The sequence below is a fragment of the Enhydra lutris genome, unplaced genomic scaffold (genome assembly GCF_002288905.1).
Source record: "Enhydra lutris kenyoni isolate GAN:26980312 unplaced genomic scaffold, ASM228890v2 scaffoldscaffold28, whole genome shotgun sequence".
Taxonomy (NCBI): domain Eukaryota; kingdom Metazoa; phylum Chordata; class Mammalia; order Carnivora; family Mustelidae; genus Enhydra; species Enhydra lutris.
The window spans coordinates 231,016-245,789 of record NW_019154112.1 but is presented as its reverse complement, the minus strand read 5'-3'; the positions used below and the strand labels follow the sequence as shown (position 1 = coordinate 245,789).

The following is a 14,774-nucleotide window of genomic DNA, read 5'->3' as shown; positions in this document are numbered from 1 at the left end:
TCTCGGTTTCTACAAGAACCCTGAAAGAGAGGAACTGTCTTCATTTCAGCTGAGACAACTAGCCGAGCTACGATTCAACCCACACGAAGGGCTATAGAGCCGCTGCCCTTTCCATTTGTCACTCGGAATTCTAACTTTCCCTTCTGTGACGCAGAGACTGCGGTCTGGGTAAAAGCCCCCGCGACCCGCCCAGCGGGCAGAAAAAGGGGCGCGCCACTGACCCGAGCCCCGGCATTTGAGCGAAGGAGCCCCGCCTTTCTGGGCGGGACCCGAGGGGCGGGGAGAGGGGCGGAGCCTGCGGCCGCGGGAATCCCAAGCCCGCCCCCTTCCCCACCCCTCCGTGTGTCGCCATGGCCCCAGCTCTGCTCCTGATCCCTGCTGCCCTCGCCTCTTTCATCCTGGCCTTTGGCACCGGAGTGGAGTTCGTGCGCTTTACCTCTCTTCGGCCACTTCTTGGAGGGATCCCGGAGCCTGGTGGTCCGGGTGAGCGGGAGGGATCAAGGATGAGCTCTGGGGATGGAGGTGGAGCCGGACGAGAGGGAGGGAGGGCGGGGCTTGGAGACAAATGACAGGGGAAGTCCGGGAGAGGGAACTAGAACCGCAAAAGCTGGAGAAGCTTCAGGGCAGACCAGAGGGCTAAATTAGGAACTCAGGGATTAGCGGTTTGGAGAGGCGAGAGAGTGAGAACTGGGTGGGGAGGAAAAGGGCGATAAGCAGAGGAAAGAAAGTGCTTTTAAAGAGAGGAATATGGAGGGAAGAGTGTTCGAAAGAGGGAGCATTTAGACCACGGAAACAAGAGGATCAGTCGCCTCTCCAGCCATATTCCTCCCCACCCTAAAGGAGGCCTGGAGAAAAGGGAAGAAGCAGGGAATGGAAAAGGTGGGCAAAGCCTGGAGAGGAAGCATTAAGACTCTTGAAGCATTAAGGGGAAATGGCCTGGGGCCCCAAAAAGAGAGTAGGATAGGGGATGTTTCCCATAACCCTCTTGATCTTTTGTCCCTTTCTTCAACTTCCCCTAGATGCCCGCCAGGGATGGCTGGCTGCCGTGCGGGACCGCAGTATCCTTGTCCCCCTGGCTTGGGATCTGGGTCTCCTCCTACTTTTTGTGGGGCAGCACAGCCTCATGGCAACTGAGACAGTGAAGGCGTGGATGTCTCGATATTTCGGGGTCCTTCAGAGGTCACTGTATGTCGCATGCACTGCCCTGGCCTTGCAGGTATGAAGCCTTGGCCACTGAGTCCCAGGAGAAACTGTCTGTGAGAAGGGTGTCCTAGACTGGAGCGGCAAAGGGCCTTCTGAAAATGTGGGTTTAGGAAGAGAACTGAGGGTGTTGAGGACTCTAATCTCAGCTTTCATTCCTCCACAGTACATATTCTCCTTATCAAGAATGGTGTACCATTACTCATTCCCCAAGCAGATATGTGCATTCTCACCTTTGCAACCTTGTTCATGTTGTTCTGCTTGAGATTCCCCTTGGTAACATCTCTTTCAGTGCTACCCTTTCTTCGAAACCTCTTCCCTAGGTCTCAAGAGAAGACTTCCCAGTTAGCATTCACTTGTCTTCTCAGTGAGTGCTTGGTACTTTATGTACCTATCTGGTTACCCCCATCCGGTCTGCAAGCCCTCAGGGTAGATATAGGTCATCCTTACATCCTTGGGACCCCACCTAGGACCCCCTATGTTCTGACTGTTTGTGATGTTCATGGTAGAGGTGGGGAGAGCTGCAGGCCAGCCTGGGGTGGGGGGCAGCCTCTGGGTCTAGGTCTTTCAAGGGTAGGCTGCTGAGATACCCAGCCCCACATCCTTCCCCAGTTGGTGATGCGGTACTGGGAACCTGTACCCAGAGGCCCTGTGTTGTGGGAGGCTCGGGCTGAACCATGGGCCACCTGGGTGCCCCTACTCTGCTTTGTGCTCCACGTCATATCCTGGCTCCTCATCTTCAGCATCCTTCTCGTCTTTGACTACGCCGAGCTCATGGGCCTCAAACAGGTGAGGCTCCCAGATTCCTACCTGAGACCTAGGATTCCTTCCAGAATGCCTTTTCCCTTCCAAGGATTTCCCTCCTCCTTCTCCTATGCTCTTCCACCTTCCTCTTCTTTCAACTCCCTTACCTACTTACCTTTCTTATAAGACAGTCTCCCCTCAGCGTTCGGTCAAAGGCTGAAACCATTGGGCCTACTGGGACTGGGGAAGGTTCATGAACCAGAGATGAGGATCAGGGGTCCTGGTCTCAGGAGGGTGGTCCTTGGGCCTGAGTTACAGAAGGGGAAGTTTCCTGGAAGGGGAGGAAAGAGGTCGCTAAGTTGCAAAAGGGGCTTGATCCCATTTCTAAGCTGTTCTCCCTCCTAGGTGTACTACCATGTGCTGGGGCTTGGTGAGCCTCTGGCCCTGAAGTCTCCCCGGGCTCTAAGACTCTTCTCCCATTTGCGCCACCCAGTGTGTGTGGAACTGCTGACGGTGCTGTGGGTGGTACCCACCCTGGGCACTGACCGCCTCCTCCTTGCCCTCCTCCTTACCCTCTATCTGGGCCTGGCTCATGGACTTGACCAGCAAGACCTCCGCTACCTCCGGGCCCAGTTACAAAGAAAACTCCACCTGCTCTCCCGGCCCCAGGAAGGTGAGGCCGAGTGAGGAGCTAACCTGGTTCCAAGCCTGGCACTTTCTCTCCTTTAACATCCAGGCCCTGGCTGCTTCAGACCAGAAACCCAAATTCATGGACTGAAGGGGCTGTCCCTTCCCCTGTTTGAGCTTCCACTCCTTGGGCCCAGCTCCATAACCTAAATTCTGAGTTTCAACCACTGGACTCCAAGATCTACTTCTCACCAGCCTGGAAGAGGGGATGGGGAACTTACCTGTCTCCTCACACTTTAGGGCTTGACACCCCCCCCCCCCGCAACACACACACCTTAAGAACCTCCTCATAAGGAAGAAGGGAGGGCCTGACCACTTCCCTCCCACTGTTACTCCCTTCTGCACCTCAGGGATCCCCTTCTCCTCTGGCTTCCCCTTCTAGGAGTGGGACCAGGGTCTGCAGGTTTGATAATGCCTGCCCTTCCAGGCTCCAAGTGCCAGCCCCCTGACTAGCCTTGCCGGTCCCTTAGGCCCTGGCCCTAGGCTCTGTCCTCTAACCTAGTTGAAAGGATCCTCCTGCTTTTCATTTTGGGTGACTAAGAGCTCTCTGCTCTCCCGAGGAACACGCGCAGCAGAAAAATAAAATTCAACCTGTTTTTTTCTACATATGGTATGCAGTCTATCGGTGTTTCTCTAGCTAGAGGGCTGACTTTGGGAAGGAGGGCAAGCGGAGCCGGGCACATCAAACTGGAGTCTGGGCAGCCACCGCGCCCTCTGGCGACCGCTGCCGTTAGGCCCAACCCCACTTCCCCAGAGAGGCCCAGTCCCCCTTCTTCCAAATCCCCCAGTTTCCCTCGCTGCAGAGCAGGGAACCCAAGGGAGACAGGTTGAAGCCAAAGAGTGGGACAGCAGCTCTGGTGTGGGATCCAGTTCCCATAGCTGTTGGCTTCTGAGTACCTCTACTGCCGTCCCGCTCCCCACGGGCCCACCACAGCCTGGTGGCGGCCCTGGACCCCGCAGTAACAAAGGCCGGCCAGGGGAGGCAAAAGCGTGGGGAGGAGCAGCAGGAGATGGGAAGGGCGGGCCCGACTGTAGCAGCTGCTGCTTCCTCTCCAAGTCCCTCGAGGGGCCTGAGTCACGGGCGGCTGCCTTGGGTCGGCGAGCTCGGGGCGAGGGTCTGGACACCTGGGTTCTCCGGGGCTACCGAGAGGGAGCGGGGCGTGGTCCATGGGGACAGAAATTCAGGGTCAGGGATTGCGGCGGGAAAAGAGTCCGCGAGCCTAGTCCCACGCGAGGTCTCTGGAGCGAGGCCCCGCCCCTCGGGCCCCGCCCGCGCCCCCTTCCCTCTCCGCATTGTCCTCAGACAAAGCGGTTGCCGCCCCCCGCCCGGCCCCCAGGTCTCTGTCTCGGTCCCTCCTCCTCGACTCCCCTCTTTCCCTCCTCCTCTTCTTTCCTCCTCCCCTCCCTCCTGTCTCCGGATCTCTCTCGGTCCCACTCTCCTCCTCTTCCTCTCTCCTCCCTCCGGACGCCAGGCTCCTCCGCACCCCCTCCCCTGGGAGCCCCGGCGGCTTGTGAGTTGACTAAGGGGCTTCAGACTTGGGGAGGGGGTGTCTCCTGTCTCCCGTCCCCGGCCCGGACCTTGGGCTGTCTCCTCTTTGTGCCGAGATTGCCTGTCCGAGCGGTCCGAGCTGGGTGGGAATGGCCGGCTATGTCAGGGCTCCCTGAGAGCAGAGACTCGGGCATAGGACTGGCAGGATCGGATGAGCGGACCCGTGGAGAGGGTACTCGGCACGCCACGGTCTCGGGCTCCGCGGGTGGGAGAAGCAGGTGGTGGTGACGGGACCGGGTGGGGTGGACGCCAGGGTTCTGGGAACGTGCTGGCAGCCCAGACACCCGGGTTCAGAAAGTCCCCAAGGGAGGGTATTTCCCCCGAGCTGCCTGGGGGCGGAGTGCAGGGTGGCGGCTGGGGGGCCGGAGAGGCGTGGCCGGAGCCGAGCTGGGAGGGGAGCCGGGACCTCTGAGACCGCTGAGACGCGCCCGGCGGCTCCCGCGGAGCTCCATTTACCCTCTGCCCCCTGATTCCCCTGCTCCCCTAGACCTCTCCACTCCCCGCCCCTCCTCACCGCCCCGACACCCCCTCAAGTCCCACCACCCCCTCTCGGGCGGGATTCCCTGATCTCCCTTCCCACTCTAACCGCCTCGGGGTAACGGTGGGGAAGCCTCGCCTGAACCCTAACACCCCCCACCACCACCACCTCCCCGTCTCCCTCTCTCTCCTCTCATTCCGACTTTTTCCGCTCTTCTCTTCTCTCACATCCTCGGGACTGTCTCTGATACCATTAACCCTGCGCTGCCAAATCTGAATCCCGCCGCTTTGCCCTGAATCTCTATTCTTCCTCTCAGGGCCACGACCCCACCCCCACTTGGCCCACAGCTTTTTCACTTTTGTTTTGTCCTTTCTTTGCCCTCCATCTTCTCACTCTTTCCCTCTATCTTTACCCTCAGCTCCTGTGCCTATCTCTGTGTCCCACCTCTACCCCCTCTACTTCCTCTCCCCCCACCCCCAGTTTCACCTCTGGGCCTCTGGAGCCTCTCTTTCCTGTTCTCTGGCCCCAGCACTCCCTACCCTCACCTCAGCGCGACCATGGCCACCATCCCAGACTGGAAGCTACAGCTGCTAGCCCGCCGACGGCAGGAGGAGGCAGCCCTTCGTGGCCGGGAGAAGGCAGAGCGGGAGCGTCTGTCCCAGATGCCAGCCTGGAAGCGGGGACTCCTGGAGCGTCGCCGAGCCAAGCTTGGTCTGTCTCCTGGAGAACCTAGCCCTGCACCTGGGACTACAGAGGCTGGACCTCCAGACTCAGATGAGTCGGCTGTCCTCCTGGAGGCCATTGGGCCAGTGCACCAGAACCGATTCATTCGGCAGGAGCGCCAGCAGCAGCAGCAACAGCAGCGGAATGAAGAGTTACTTGCAGAGAGAAGGCCTGGGCCTTTGGAGGCCCGAGATCGGAGACCGAGCCCTGGGGAGATGCGGGATCAGAGCCCCAAGGGAAGAGAGTCAAAAGAAGAGCGGCTCAGTCCCAGGGAGGCCAGAGAGAGGAGGCTGGGGATAGGGGGAGCCCGAGAGTTGAGCCCCAGGCCTTTAGAGGCTTGGGACTGGAGGCAGAGCCCTGGAGAGGCTGGAGACAGGAGCTGCAGACTGTCAGAGGCCCGGAAATGGAGGCTGAGCCCCGGAGAAACTCCAGAGTGGAGTCTGAGTCTGGCAGAGCCTGGAGAACAAAGCCCCAGGAGAAAAGAGGTGGTGGAAAGTAGACTGAGCCCTGCAGAGTCTGACAACCAGAAGTTGGGGCTGACGGAGTCGCATAAATGGAGGCCTGACTCTGGAGAGTCTCAGGAACAGAGTTTGGTACAACTGGAGGCATCAGAGTGGAGGCTGAGCTCAGAAGAAGAAAGGAAAAACTGTTTGGAGGAATGCGGGAGAAAAGAAGAGAGACCAGTTCCAAGGCTGGCCTCAGAAGAGATTACAGAGCTGTCAGAGACCCTGACAAGGGAGGCTCCAGACAGCAGCTCCAGAGAAGTGGAGGCAGGAGAGCAAAGGCCCACCCCTTTGGAGGATGGTGAGAGGGGCCTGAGGCTGACAGAAGGATGGAAATGGACCCTGAACTCTGGCAAGGCTCGAGAATGGACACCCAGGGACACAGAGGCTCAGACTCAGAAACCAGTCCCCCCCGAGTCTGCTGAGAAGTATTTGGGGCCTCTTGGTACTGAGGCTGGAGAAGGGGAGGCTGAGAAGGAGAAGGCGGGGGCTCAGGGCAGGCCTCTGAGAACCCTGCAGAACTACAGCTCTGTGCCCTCCCCCTTCCCACCAGAGGACGCTGGGACTGGAGACTCTAGAAGGCAGGAAGAGGAAGCAGTGGCTCTCCGGCCCCCACCAGCAGCCCCTCTGTCTCCCCCACCCCCAGCCCCACCTGCCCCCCAGCCCCCTGGGGATCCCCTCATGAACCGTCTGTTCTATGGGGTGAAGGCAGGGCCAGGGGTGGGGGCCCCTCGCCGCAGTGGACACACCTTCACAGTCAACCCCCGGCGGTCCGTACCCCCTGCAGCCCCCACCACTCCTGCCACCCCAGCCACAGCTGATGCGGCAGTCCCTGGAGCTGGGAAGAAGCGGTACCCGACTGCTGAGGAGATCTTGGTTCTGGGGGGCTACCTCCGCCTCAGCCGCAGCTGCCTTGTCAAGGGGTCCCCTGAAAGGCATCACAAACAGGTAGGGAGCAGCCAAGTCAGACTTCTCAGAAGCCCGCTCCTTAGTTCTCTCTGGCCTTTCTTTTTTATACCCCGTATTCTTGTCCTCCTATATTCTTTCTTGTGAATTCCTGCCACCACCCTTCCTCCTCTACACACACCCTTCTTTCTTGTAGAGCTCATTTTCCATTCATTTCCAAGCCCAAGGATCCAGCCCCAAATCAAGTGCTGTCCCTGGGTGTGTCTCACAGGGTGTGCCCAGGCTGCTCACTCGTCATTCCTTCTGGCTCTAGGTCCTTCCTCCCCACCTCCTCAGCTCCCCCTCCTCCCCCCACAGTTCCATTTCTTCCCTTCCTTTCCTCTGAGTCTGTGACCGAATCTAGTCCTTCTGGTGGGAGACCTGAACCAAGGCTACAGCCTAGAATCTGTGAGAGCAGGGTTTTCAGTTGAAAGCACATACAGCCTTCCAGTGGAGTGAATGTTGGGCAGGAACCCGGCAGAGGCACAAGGGGTGGCTTTGGGGTAGGGAGAAATGGCAGGGAGAAGTGAGTGGAGAAGGGTCTCAGTCCCAAGGCAGAGAGGGGAGAGCTGAACAAGGGGACATCCTAGGATGGGGGTGGAGGAATGGAATAGGGCTGGAGAGAAGACTTTTGAACCCCGAGTCTGCTCCATGGGAGAGGCGCACACAGAGGCCATTTGAAGTGGGTGACCTCAGGGTTGCACACCCCCAGCTGGGCCACTGCTTTAGACAGTGCTCCCTTCTCTCTTGGGACAAGAAAAGCCTTCTCTTCTTCCAAAATCCACCCCCCCCAACTCCTCACTCCCCTTCTTCCTTCCTCCCTGGGCTTCCCCTCCCTCCCTAGGACTGGCTCAGCAGTTGGTTTTCCCTGTTTTCCCCTCTCTTCCTGCTGCCCTGGTCTCTCCCTCCCTTTGGGGTAGCAAAAGAGAGAAGTGAATTTGGAGGCACTGTGCTTAGAGCAAGGAATACAATGGGAGTTGGGGACAGGGGTGGGGGCTGAGGCCAGCAGAGGTCAGAGGTTAAAACTGGAAAAAGGACAAGGTGCAGGAAGTGGGAGCAGCTAGGCTTCTTGCCCTGGCTTCAGCCCAACCCCTTCCTTACACACCAACCAGTTTCCAGCTTGCAAATCTCTAAGGAGAGAGAGGTCCCTTCAGGGACAGGGAAGCCCTTCCTAGTCTCCAGTCCTCATCTCGCCTGACATCCTCAGATTTGGTTTTCTTGTGTGTCCCCTGTCAGTGGGAAACCACAGGGACCAGAGACCTAGATTGAGCTTTCAGGTCACTTGATTCCCCCAATTCATCTTCATGTGGAGCTCAGGCTCCTACCCCTGAGCCGTGGTACCTGAGTCTGTCCTGAGCACTCTGACTGCTACCAGCCCCTTCCCCTTTGGGCTGGGCCGATGAGAGGAGGTAGGTCAGGAACTGCCAGCATGAGGTGTTCAGACAAGTCACTTCCTACTGAGGTTGGCCTGTGCCTTTGGGGAGGAAGAGCAGAGGGAGGCATGAAGTTTGGGGCCCAAAGCTGGGGCCCATATGAGTGCAGGGCAGGACCTTTGGTAGTGACCCTACCTAGGTCAGGGAGTAGGGGAGCCGGAAGCAGATCACCCAAACAGGAAGCCTGGGGTGGGGGCCGGAAGGCTGGTATGGCTGAGTGGGGAACCGCTGGGCCCTGGGCCTGCCAGAACCGCTCAGGATGTGGTGAGAGAATAAGGAAGCCCTGGCTGCTCTGGGAGTGGGGGTGGGGAGAAGCAGCACAGAGTTTTCTAGACCCAGACACCTCCCCCTCCACCCTGTCTCAGGCCTCCTTCCCTCTCTCTGCACCCTGCTCAGCAGGGACTAGCATGCCTTGTCCCAGCTCTGACCCAACCCACTTGCTGGGAGACCAGAGGACTGCCCCCCCCATAACTTCTGTTTGCAAGCTAATGCCATCAAACATATCCTTGCCACGGGAGAGAAATCCCAGCCCTGCCCTGTGGCTGGTGCCCTTCCCTAAAGGCCCAGAGATGGGCTCCTCCCCTCTCTGGTCCCCTTGTGACTTTATATAGCTGATGGGAGAGGAGCAAGTGAGTCACACCCCTCTGTCTCCTCCCACCCCCACCCCCAACTCCCATGCAGGCTGTGCATTCCTGAGAAGCCCAGTCAGAAGTTGGGGTCGGGGGTGAGGGGTGGAGGGGGCTCAGAAGAGAAGCAGGGTTGGGGAAGAAAGACAAACATGACTGATAGCAAATAAAATGAATCCTTTTTCAGAGTGGATAATAAATTGTGGAGCTTGTTATCCCAAAAGGGGATGTGAAAAGAAAACAAATGGGTCCCCAGAAGTCTGAATAAATCTGTCAGTAACAGAACCAGAAGTGGTCCCTTTTGAACAGCTGGAATGTAAGGGGTCTGGCTGCTGTCACTCATTTCTACCAGCAGTTCCACAGACTGTGTGCCTCCCACATTGTTCCCCAGTGTTGATTCTCTGTGGGGACCACTCTCTGAGGTCTGGACTAACCCTTCCTTACTCCCTGTAGCAACTTTCATGCTCTTAGGGACAGCAGACAAAAGATCACAAATAAGTAAATTCTCTGGTACATTAGAAGGTGGTAGGTAAATGATTAAGGGCGGTGGGTGGTTAGAACAGGGTAAGTGGAACCTTGAGGGCCAGAAAGTTGGGGGAGTGAATATGAACTTCAAATAGGGTGATTGGGAGACAGGGAGCCACGGGGATATTTGGGGAAAGAGCGTTCCTGGTAGAAGGAATAGCCAATGCAAAGGCCCCAGGACGGGAGTGTCCTTGGTGGGCTTGACGAGGGTGGCCAGAGTGGGAGCAGATGCCTGAGAGGTGAGGTGGGATGTGTCACAGTGGAAATACCCTGTGGGCCTTAGGCTCTAGCTTTTCCTCCCAGTGAGATGAGCCAGTGCATGGTTTGGAGCCAAGGAGTCTCTGAGTTCCAGCTTCCCTTGGGGACCCAGGTTTCACATTCCTTACAGCTTTAGCATCCACCTGTCCAGCCCCCACCCCCCCACCCCAGTTGCTCTCTTCTCACATCCCAGCCCATGTGGAGACAAGGATGCAGGGCCCAAGGCCTGAGTTTCCCAAACAGGTGCCTGGGAAGGCCTGAGTAGATCATCTGGACCTTTCCAAGTAGTTCACAGGGAATCCTCCTGTTTGTCTCCTTAATCGCCTTGGCTCTCAGAGGTAATCCCACTCTGCTCCTGCCCCCTGAGCTTCTTAAAAGGGCAAAGGGGAAGGGTAGAAAGGCACTGAGAACAGCTGGGCCTCGCCTGCTCTTGGGACAGTGTGTTTATGGATTTTCTGCCCTCTCCAGGTCCCCTCTGGCCTTTTGCCTCTGTCTCTGCTTGCCTTTCCTGGTGCATTCTCCACTGCAATCTGTGTTTGCATGGACTTTCCTCTCTGCCCTTGTCACCTCGCCTAGCTGTACCTTTCAGGGACTCAAGGGCCCATCTCCCCTGTGTGTTAGGGGAGAGTCTGGTTTCCTCTGGGCCTTTTGGTAGATCTCTTCTTCCCTCCCAGGCCCCAGCCCCACTTTGTTGTTGGTCCACTCCAGCTATAGGAAAAGAGTGAGGGGAGCAGGAGGGCCCCAGTATCAGAGTCCGGAGTTTCCTCAGGAACTTCAAGGGGCTGAGGGTGTGGAAACTAATGGCTTGGCTTGGCTTTTGCCTGGGACTGCCTCCAGCCAGCTACTTCCTGCCAGGTCAAACTTTCCTCCTCCTCCAGGAAGCCTTCCTGGTTCCCCTCACGATGCCCAAAGAGTCAGTTCTGATTACAGGAGTTATCTCCATATATTTTCAATTCTTTTTATCCTTCCACCACCCGCAGTCTAAAGAGTTGGGACCCAAGTCCAGTATTAATCACTTCTGCCACCTCTGCCCAAGCTCAAGCCAAAGTCTGATGTTTTGGAAATAAGATAGAAGAAGGAAATTATGGGATTAGAGAGCCTGTATCAAAAGGAAAACTGGACCCCTGGAACCTCGGGCAAAGTCAATAGGGTGCCCAAATCCAGCCCCCTCCCCTGCATTTGCTCCCCTGGGCGCCTCTCTGTACTAAACTCTGGGCCTCCCCCCAACCGCACCCCGTTCTCTCCCACTCTCAGCTCAAGATCTCCTTCAGCGAGACAGCATTGGAGACCACGTACCAATACCCCTCCGAGAGTTCGGTGCTGGAGGAGCTGGGCCCGGAGCCTGAGACTCCCAGTGCTTCCAGCCCCCCAGCGGCACAACCCGACGACGAGGAGGATGAGGAGGAGCTGCTGCTGCTCCAGCGGGAGCTCCAGGGCGGGCTGCGCACCAAGGCCCTGATCGTGGGTGAGCTGAGGCTCCGCCTGTCCGAGGGCACCCCCTGGTGCTCAGAATGGGCACTGCGGTCCGGGAGGGAAAGGGAGGAATTAATGTTGGCGCTTCGAAGAGGCTTGACGGGACCTCTAGCCCCACCCACTCCTTTACAAATGGGGAAATCGAGGTCTCGGGAAGTGAGATGCACAGGGGCTCTCCAGATTTCAAAACTAAGAATCTTTCTGAGCGCAGTAGTGTGGTTAAAAACACAGGGTGTGGATCAAACAGGCCTGCATTTGAATTCCATCTTGTCTCTTACCTGTGGTGTATGTAACCTCCAGGAAATCACCTGACCTCTGGCCTCCGTTTATTAATTCTGAAATGCGTTTGATAATAACCACCTCCTGGGGTTTCCAGAGAGGGTTCTTTAATTTTTATGAAGCATCTTGGAACTCTGGCTGGACATCAAATTACTTCGCTCTATCTGGGGTTATTGTGTGATTAAAAGAGTTGTAAGAATGCCTGACACAGAATGCAAGCCACATGAGTGATGGCCGCTGTTACTGTAGTAGCAAGCACTTGGCGTGGAGGATATTGTAAGCCTTACGTTCAGTGTGGAGGGTAAGTGGGGAAGGTAGGAGGCCCTCACTCGTTCCCTACCATTATTGCTTCCTCTCCCACAGATGAGTCCTGTCGGAGGTGACCTTCTTTCAACTGGAAGGAACTGAAGATCCTGGAGCCCAGAAGACTGAGAATAGAGAGACCCTGAAAATGAGCTTGGCAGGGAAGGGCAACTGACATCTTCCAACTTGCTTTCCTCATCCTGTTTTTGGGGGCAGAGCTAGTCTCCCAGTTTCCACCCTCACCAAAGGTCCCTGGTTTGAGTGTGTCAGATGTGCTGATGGCATCCTAGATGATTCAAACGTGAGCATCAAGTCCTGAGGAGGATCATAGCACTCACTGGGGCTGGAGGTGGAGTACCTCCTCCACCTCCATGGGTGGGTTATCCTCTCCCTTCAGCTTCCTTGACTCCCAACCATACCCTGGGGGCTCATAGGATTTAAGCACTCATCCTGGGCAGCCTGCCTCCACTCCATTTACAAGCCCCTCTCCTTCCTATTCTGTAGGCCACTGCCCCTTTGTTTATACCTCCTGCCTCCTCTCTTGACCACCAGCCTGGTTTACAAACCCCATTAGCTGCCTGCCCCACCTGTCAAAGTCCCAGGTTTACAACCACACCTACTTATTGAGTCCATGTGGAACCCTCTCCCTTGTCCCTGGCGCTTGCCTCATTGGGGGTGTGGCTTCCTCCACTTTTGCTCAGTATTACTGTACCTCAGTTTTCCCCAAGAAGGAAGGCTGGGGATCTTAGCCCTGTACCCCCCATCTAATTATTTAATTCTGTTCCTTCCAGTGGTCCACAACTGAATTGAATTGCAAGGGTGAGGGATGACTAATAAGGCACCTCTTCCCCATTTCTCCTTCCTTATCAACTGCCTGTTTTGTTTGTTTGTTTTTTAAGTTTTCCTTAATAAAATGGAGTTCTCTCCAACTCTCCTGCTGCTTTTCTTTCTTTAGAAAAAAAGTGTGGGTGGGGGAGGCTGTCTGTTCCTCTCCCGTCTTCCCACTGGCCATGAAGAGGTAGTGGCCATGGCTGCGGGAGGGAAAAATGGGGATGAAACAGCTACTCAGCATTGACATAAAGAAAGGGCTCGGGAGAGCCCCATACCTGTTTCTCAAAGGACTGGCAGGAAAAGGACTGGTTTGAGGAAGGGTAGGAGGAACCCACTAAGCTGGAAGTGCCACAAGAGCAGACTATTTCAGCGGGGTTTAATGAGGCATCCCCATGCCTTGCAAAATTACTCCTAGTGCACTTGCAGAGTTATTACCAGAATGAATGACTGAACAAATATATGAATAGATGAAAAAAGCTAAAATACTAGAAGCAGAGGACACGCTGAATTGAAGGATTCTACTATTTAGAAGCCTGCTAGAAGCAGCCAGCTTACACTAACTAGTGTATAAGAATCGCTAATCTAGGGGAATTTACTCCAAGACTCAGGACCATAAATAATAAGTCTAAAACTGCTGCAAAATATAGTGTATGTAGAGAAGGGCAGTTTCCTGAAAAACAGTCTCTGAGAGACCATGGGTTTTATATTTCTCAAGGTTTAATTAAGAACCATTGATAATTTACGGCTTTGTTGCCCAACTATAGTTCACTGGGAGATTTTCCCATTTCAAAGAATTTCTTTCTTCTACAAATGTGGCAGATCTATAGTTCACTTATCAGGGTTTGTTTTGTTTGTTTGTTTGTTTTGTTTTTTCCCAGTTTGCTAGGGTAGTAAAGACATGTTTGAGTAGTTATAATCCTACCACTACAGGAACTTTCTCAGCTTAGTCAGAAGAGACTCCCTTTTACTAAATATAAAATAAGTAAGACAAATTGATCTTAAACATATACCGAAGTCTTTAATTTACTAGCAAAGGAACAATGAAGGTGTTAAACAATGAGCCAGTTTAGAGAGGGTATTAGTATGGAAGGAAACAATGCTTACATTAGTAGCTAATTAGGTAAAGATCCTAATCAGTTACCACCCAGGAAACCAGAGAGGCAGAAAGCTCTGAGATGCCAGGGCTGCCCACAGTCCATCTCAGAAACAGAAAACAATGCATCTAAGAAGTAAATGCTAAGGAGTCAATGCTATGGTTGTTGGAATAGCAATATTTATTTCCCAACAGTAAGTGTCTGGTAAGTCCAATTACTCATAGAAGTATGAAGCAGGGTCAAACCAACATCAGATAAGCAGAGAGTAAGGTAATAAGCTCTGCTTATTTTTAAATAAGCATCACCAGTGAATTAATCAAGCTGTTAGCAAAAACACAGAACATAGTTTACATATTCCTTAGTTTGGAGGGGTTTTTCTTATTCTTCTTTACAGATTTTATTTATTTATTTGACAGAGACACAGCGAGAGAGGGAACACAAGTAGGGGGAGTGGGAGAGGCAGGCTTCCCGCTGAGCAGGGAGCCTGAAGCGGGGCTCAATCCCAGGACCCCGAGATCATGACCCAAGCAGAAGGCAGACGCTTAACGACTGAGCCGCCCAGACGCCCCAGTTTGGAGGTTTTTAAAAATAACTTTCTGGGGCGCCTGGGTGCTTCAGTCGGCTCAGGTCATCCGGCTCCCTGCTCCCTGCTCGGTGGGGAGTCTGCTTCTCCCTCTGCCCTGTACCCCACTGGTGCTCACTCTCTCTAATAAATGAATACAATCTTTTTTAAAAGATAACTTTCTGAGAGCACCAAGAAAAGAGGGCACTTTTGTTTTTTCCCCCCAGATCCTGTTTCTTCCTGCTTGGAGGTCCTTGGTTACGTCTAACTTGTATTCATTCCTGCCGCAGGTGCCGGTACTCCCAAACAGCATGGGCCAATCCTTCATCAGCACGGACCTAACCTTCCAACTTGAGATATTATCTCCCACAACACACACAAACCTTGCATTATATTTGGCTCCATAGGACTTACAGGTTTTATTTATTATGTATCTTGTCTCCCCACCCGCTTCAGTAAGGGGTTTTTGTCTGATTAGTTCTTTGCCATATCCCCAGCGACTAAAATTGTACTTAGCACACAGCATTTGTTGAATGAATGAATAAGCGAGGGATCCAGACT

General features: G+C 54.7%; 2 protein-coding genes across 4 annotated transcripts; both read left to right on the top strand.

Annotated features, from left to right (window-relative positions):
• The first annotated feature begins 329 nt into the window (after positions 1-329).
• LOC111152188 (nurim) lies at positions 330-3,237 on the top strand. 3 transcript variants are annotated; one of them, XM_022510572.1, is made up of 4 exons: positions 330-483; positions 1,020-1,216; positions 1,813-1,989; positions 2,350-3,237. In XM_022510572.1, exons 1-4 carry the CDS (start codon positions 351-353, stop codon positions 2,629-2,631), a joined length of 789 nt encoding a protein of 262 aa, XP_022366280.1. In that variant the 5' UTR covers positions 330-350; the 3' UTR covers positions 2,632-3,237. The 3 variants fall into 3 exon arrangements, with proteins under 3 accessions (XP_022366280.1, XP_022366281.1, XP_022366282.1); XM_022510573.1 differs by having other exon boundaries at positions 1,795-1,989; XM_022510574.1 differs by lacking the exon at positions 1,813-1,989.
• Positions 3,238-4,150: 913 nt separating this feature from the next.
• On the top strand, positions 4,151-12,655 carry LOC111152187 (protein phosphatase 1 regulatory subunit 18). Its single transcript, XM_022510570.1, has 3 exons — positions 4,151-6,832; positions 10,926-11,136; positions 11,787-12,655. The coding sequence occupies exons 1-3, from the start codon at positions 5,216-5,218 to the stop codon at positions 11,804-11,806; spliced, it is 1,848 nt and encodes a 615-aa protein (XP_022366278.1). The 5' UTR covers positions 4,151-5,215; the 3' UTR covers positions 11,807-12,655.
• Positions 12,656-14,774: the final 2,119 nt, after the last annotated feature.

Coding starts and splice junctions, on each gene's coding strand:
- LOC111152188 (XM_022510573.1), top strand. CDS start 351: ATGGCCCCAGCTCTGCTCCTGATCCCTGCTGCCCTCGCCTCTTTCATC. Junction 484..1,019: donor CCCGGAGCCTGGTGGTCCGG/GTGAGCGGGAGG, acceptor AACTTCCCCTAG/ATGCCCGCCAGGGATGGCTG. Junction 1,217..1,794: donor GCACTGCCCTGGCCTTGCAG/GTATGAAGCCTT, acceptor TGAGATACCCAG/CCCCACATCCTTCCCCAGTT.
- LOC111152187 (XM_022510570.1), top strand. CDS start 5,216: ATGGCCACCATCCCAGACTGGAAGCTACAGCTGCTAGCCCGCCGACGG. Junction 6,833..10,925: donor CTGAAAGGCATCACAAACAG/GTAGGGAGCAGC, acceptor TCCCACTCTCAG/CTCAAGATCTCCTTCAGCGA. Junction 11,137..11,786: donor CACCAAGGCCCTGATCGTGG/GTGAGCTGAGGC, acceptor CCTCTCCCACAG/ATGAGTCCTGTCGGAGGTGA.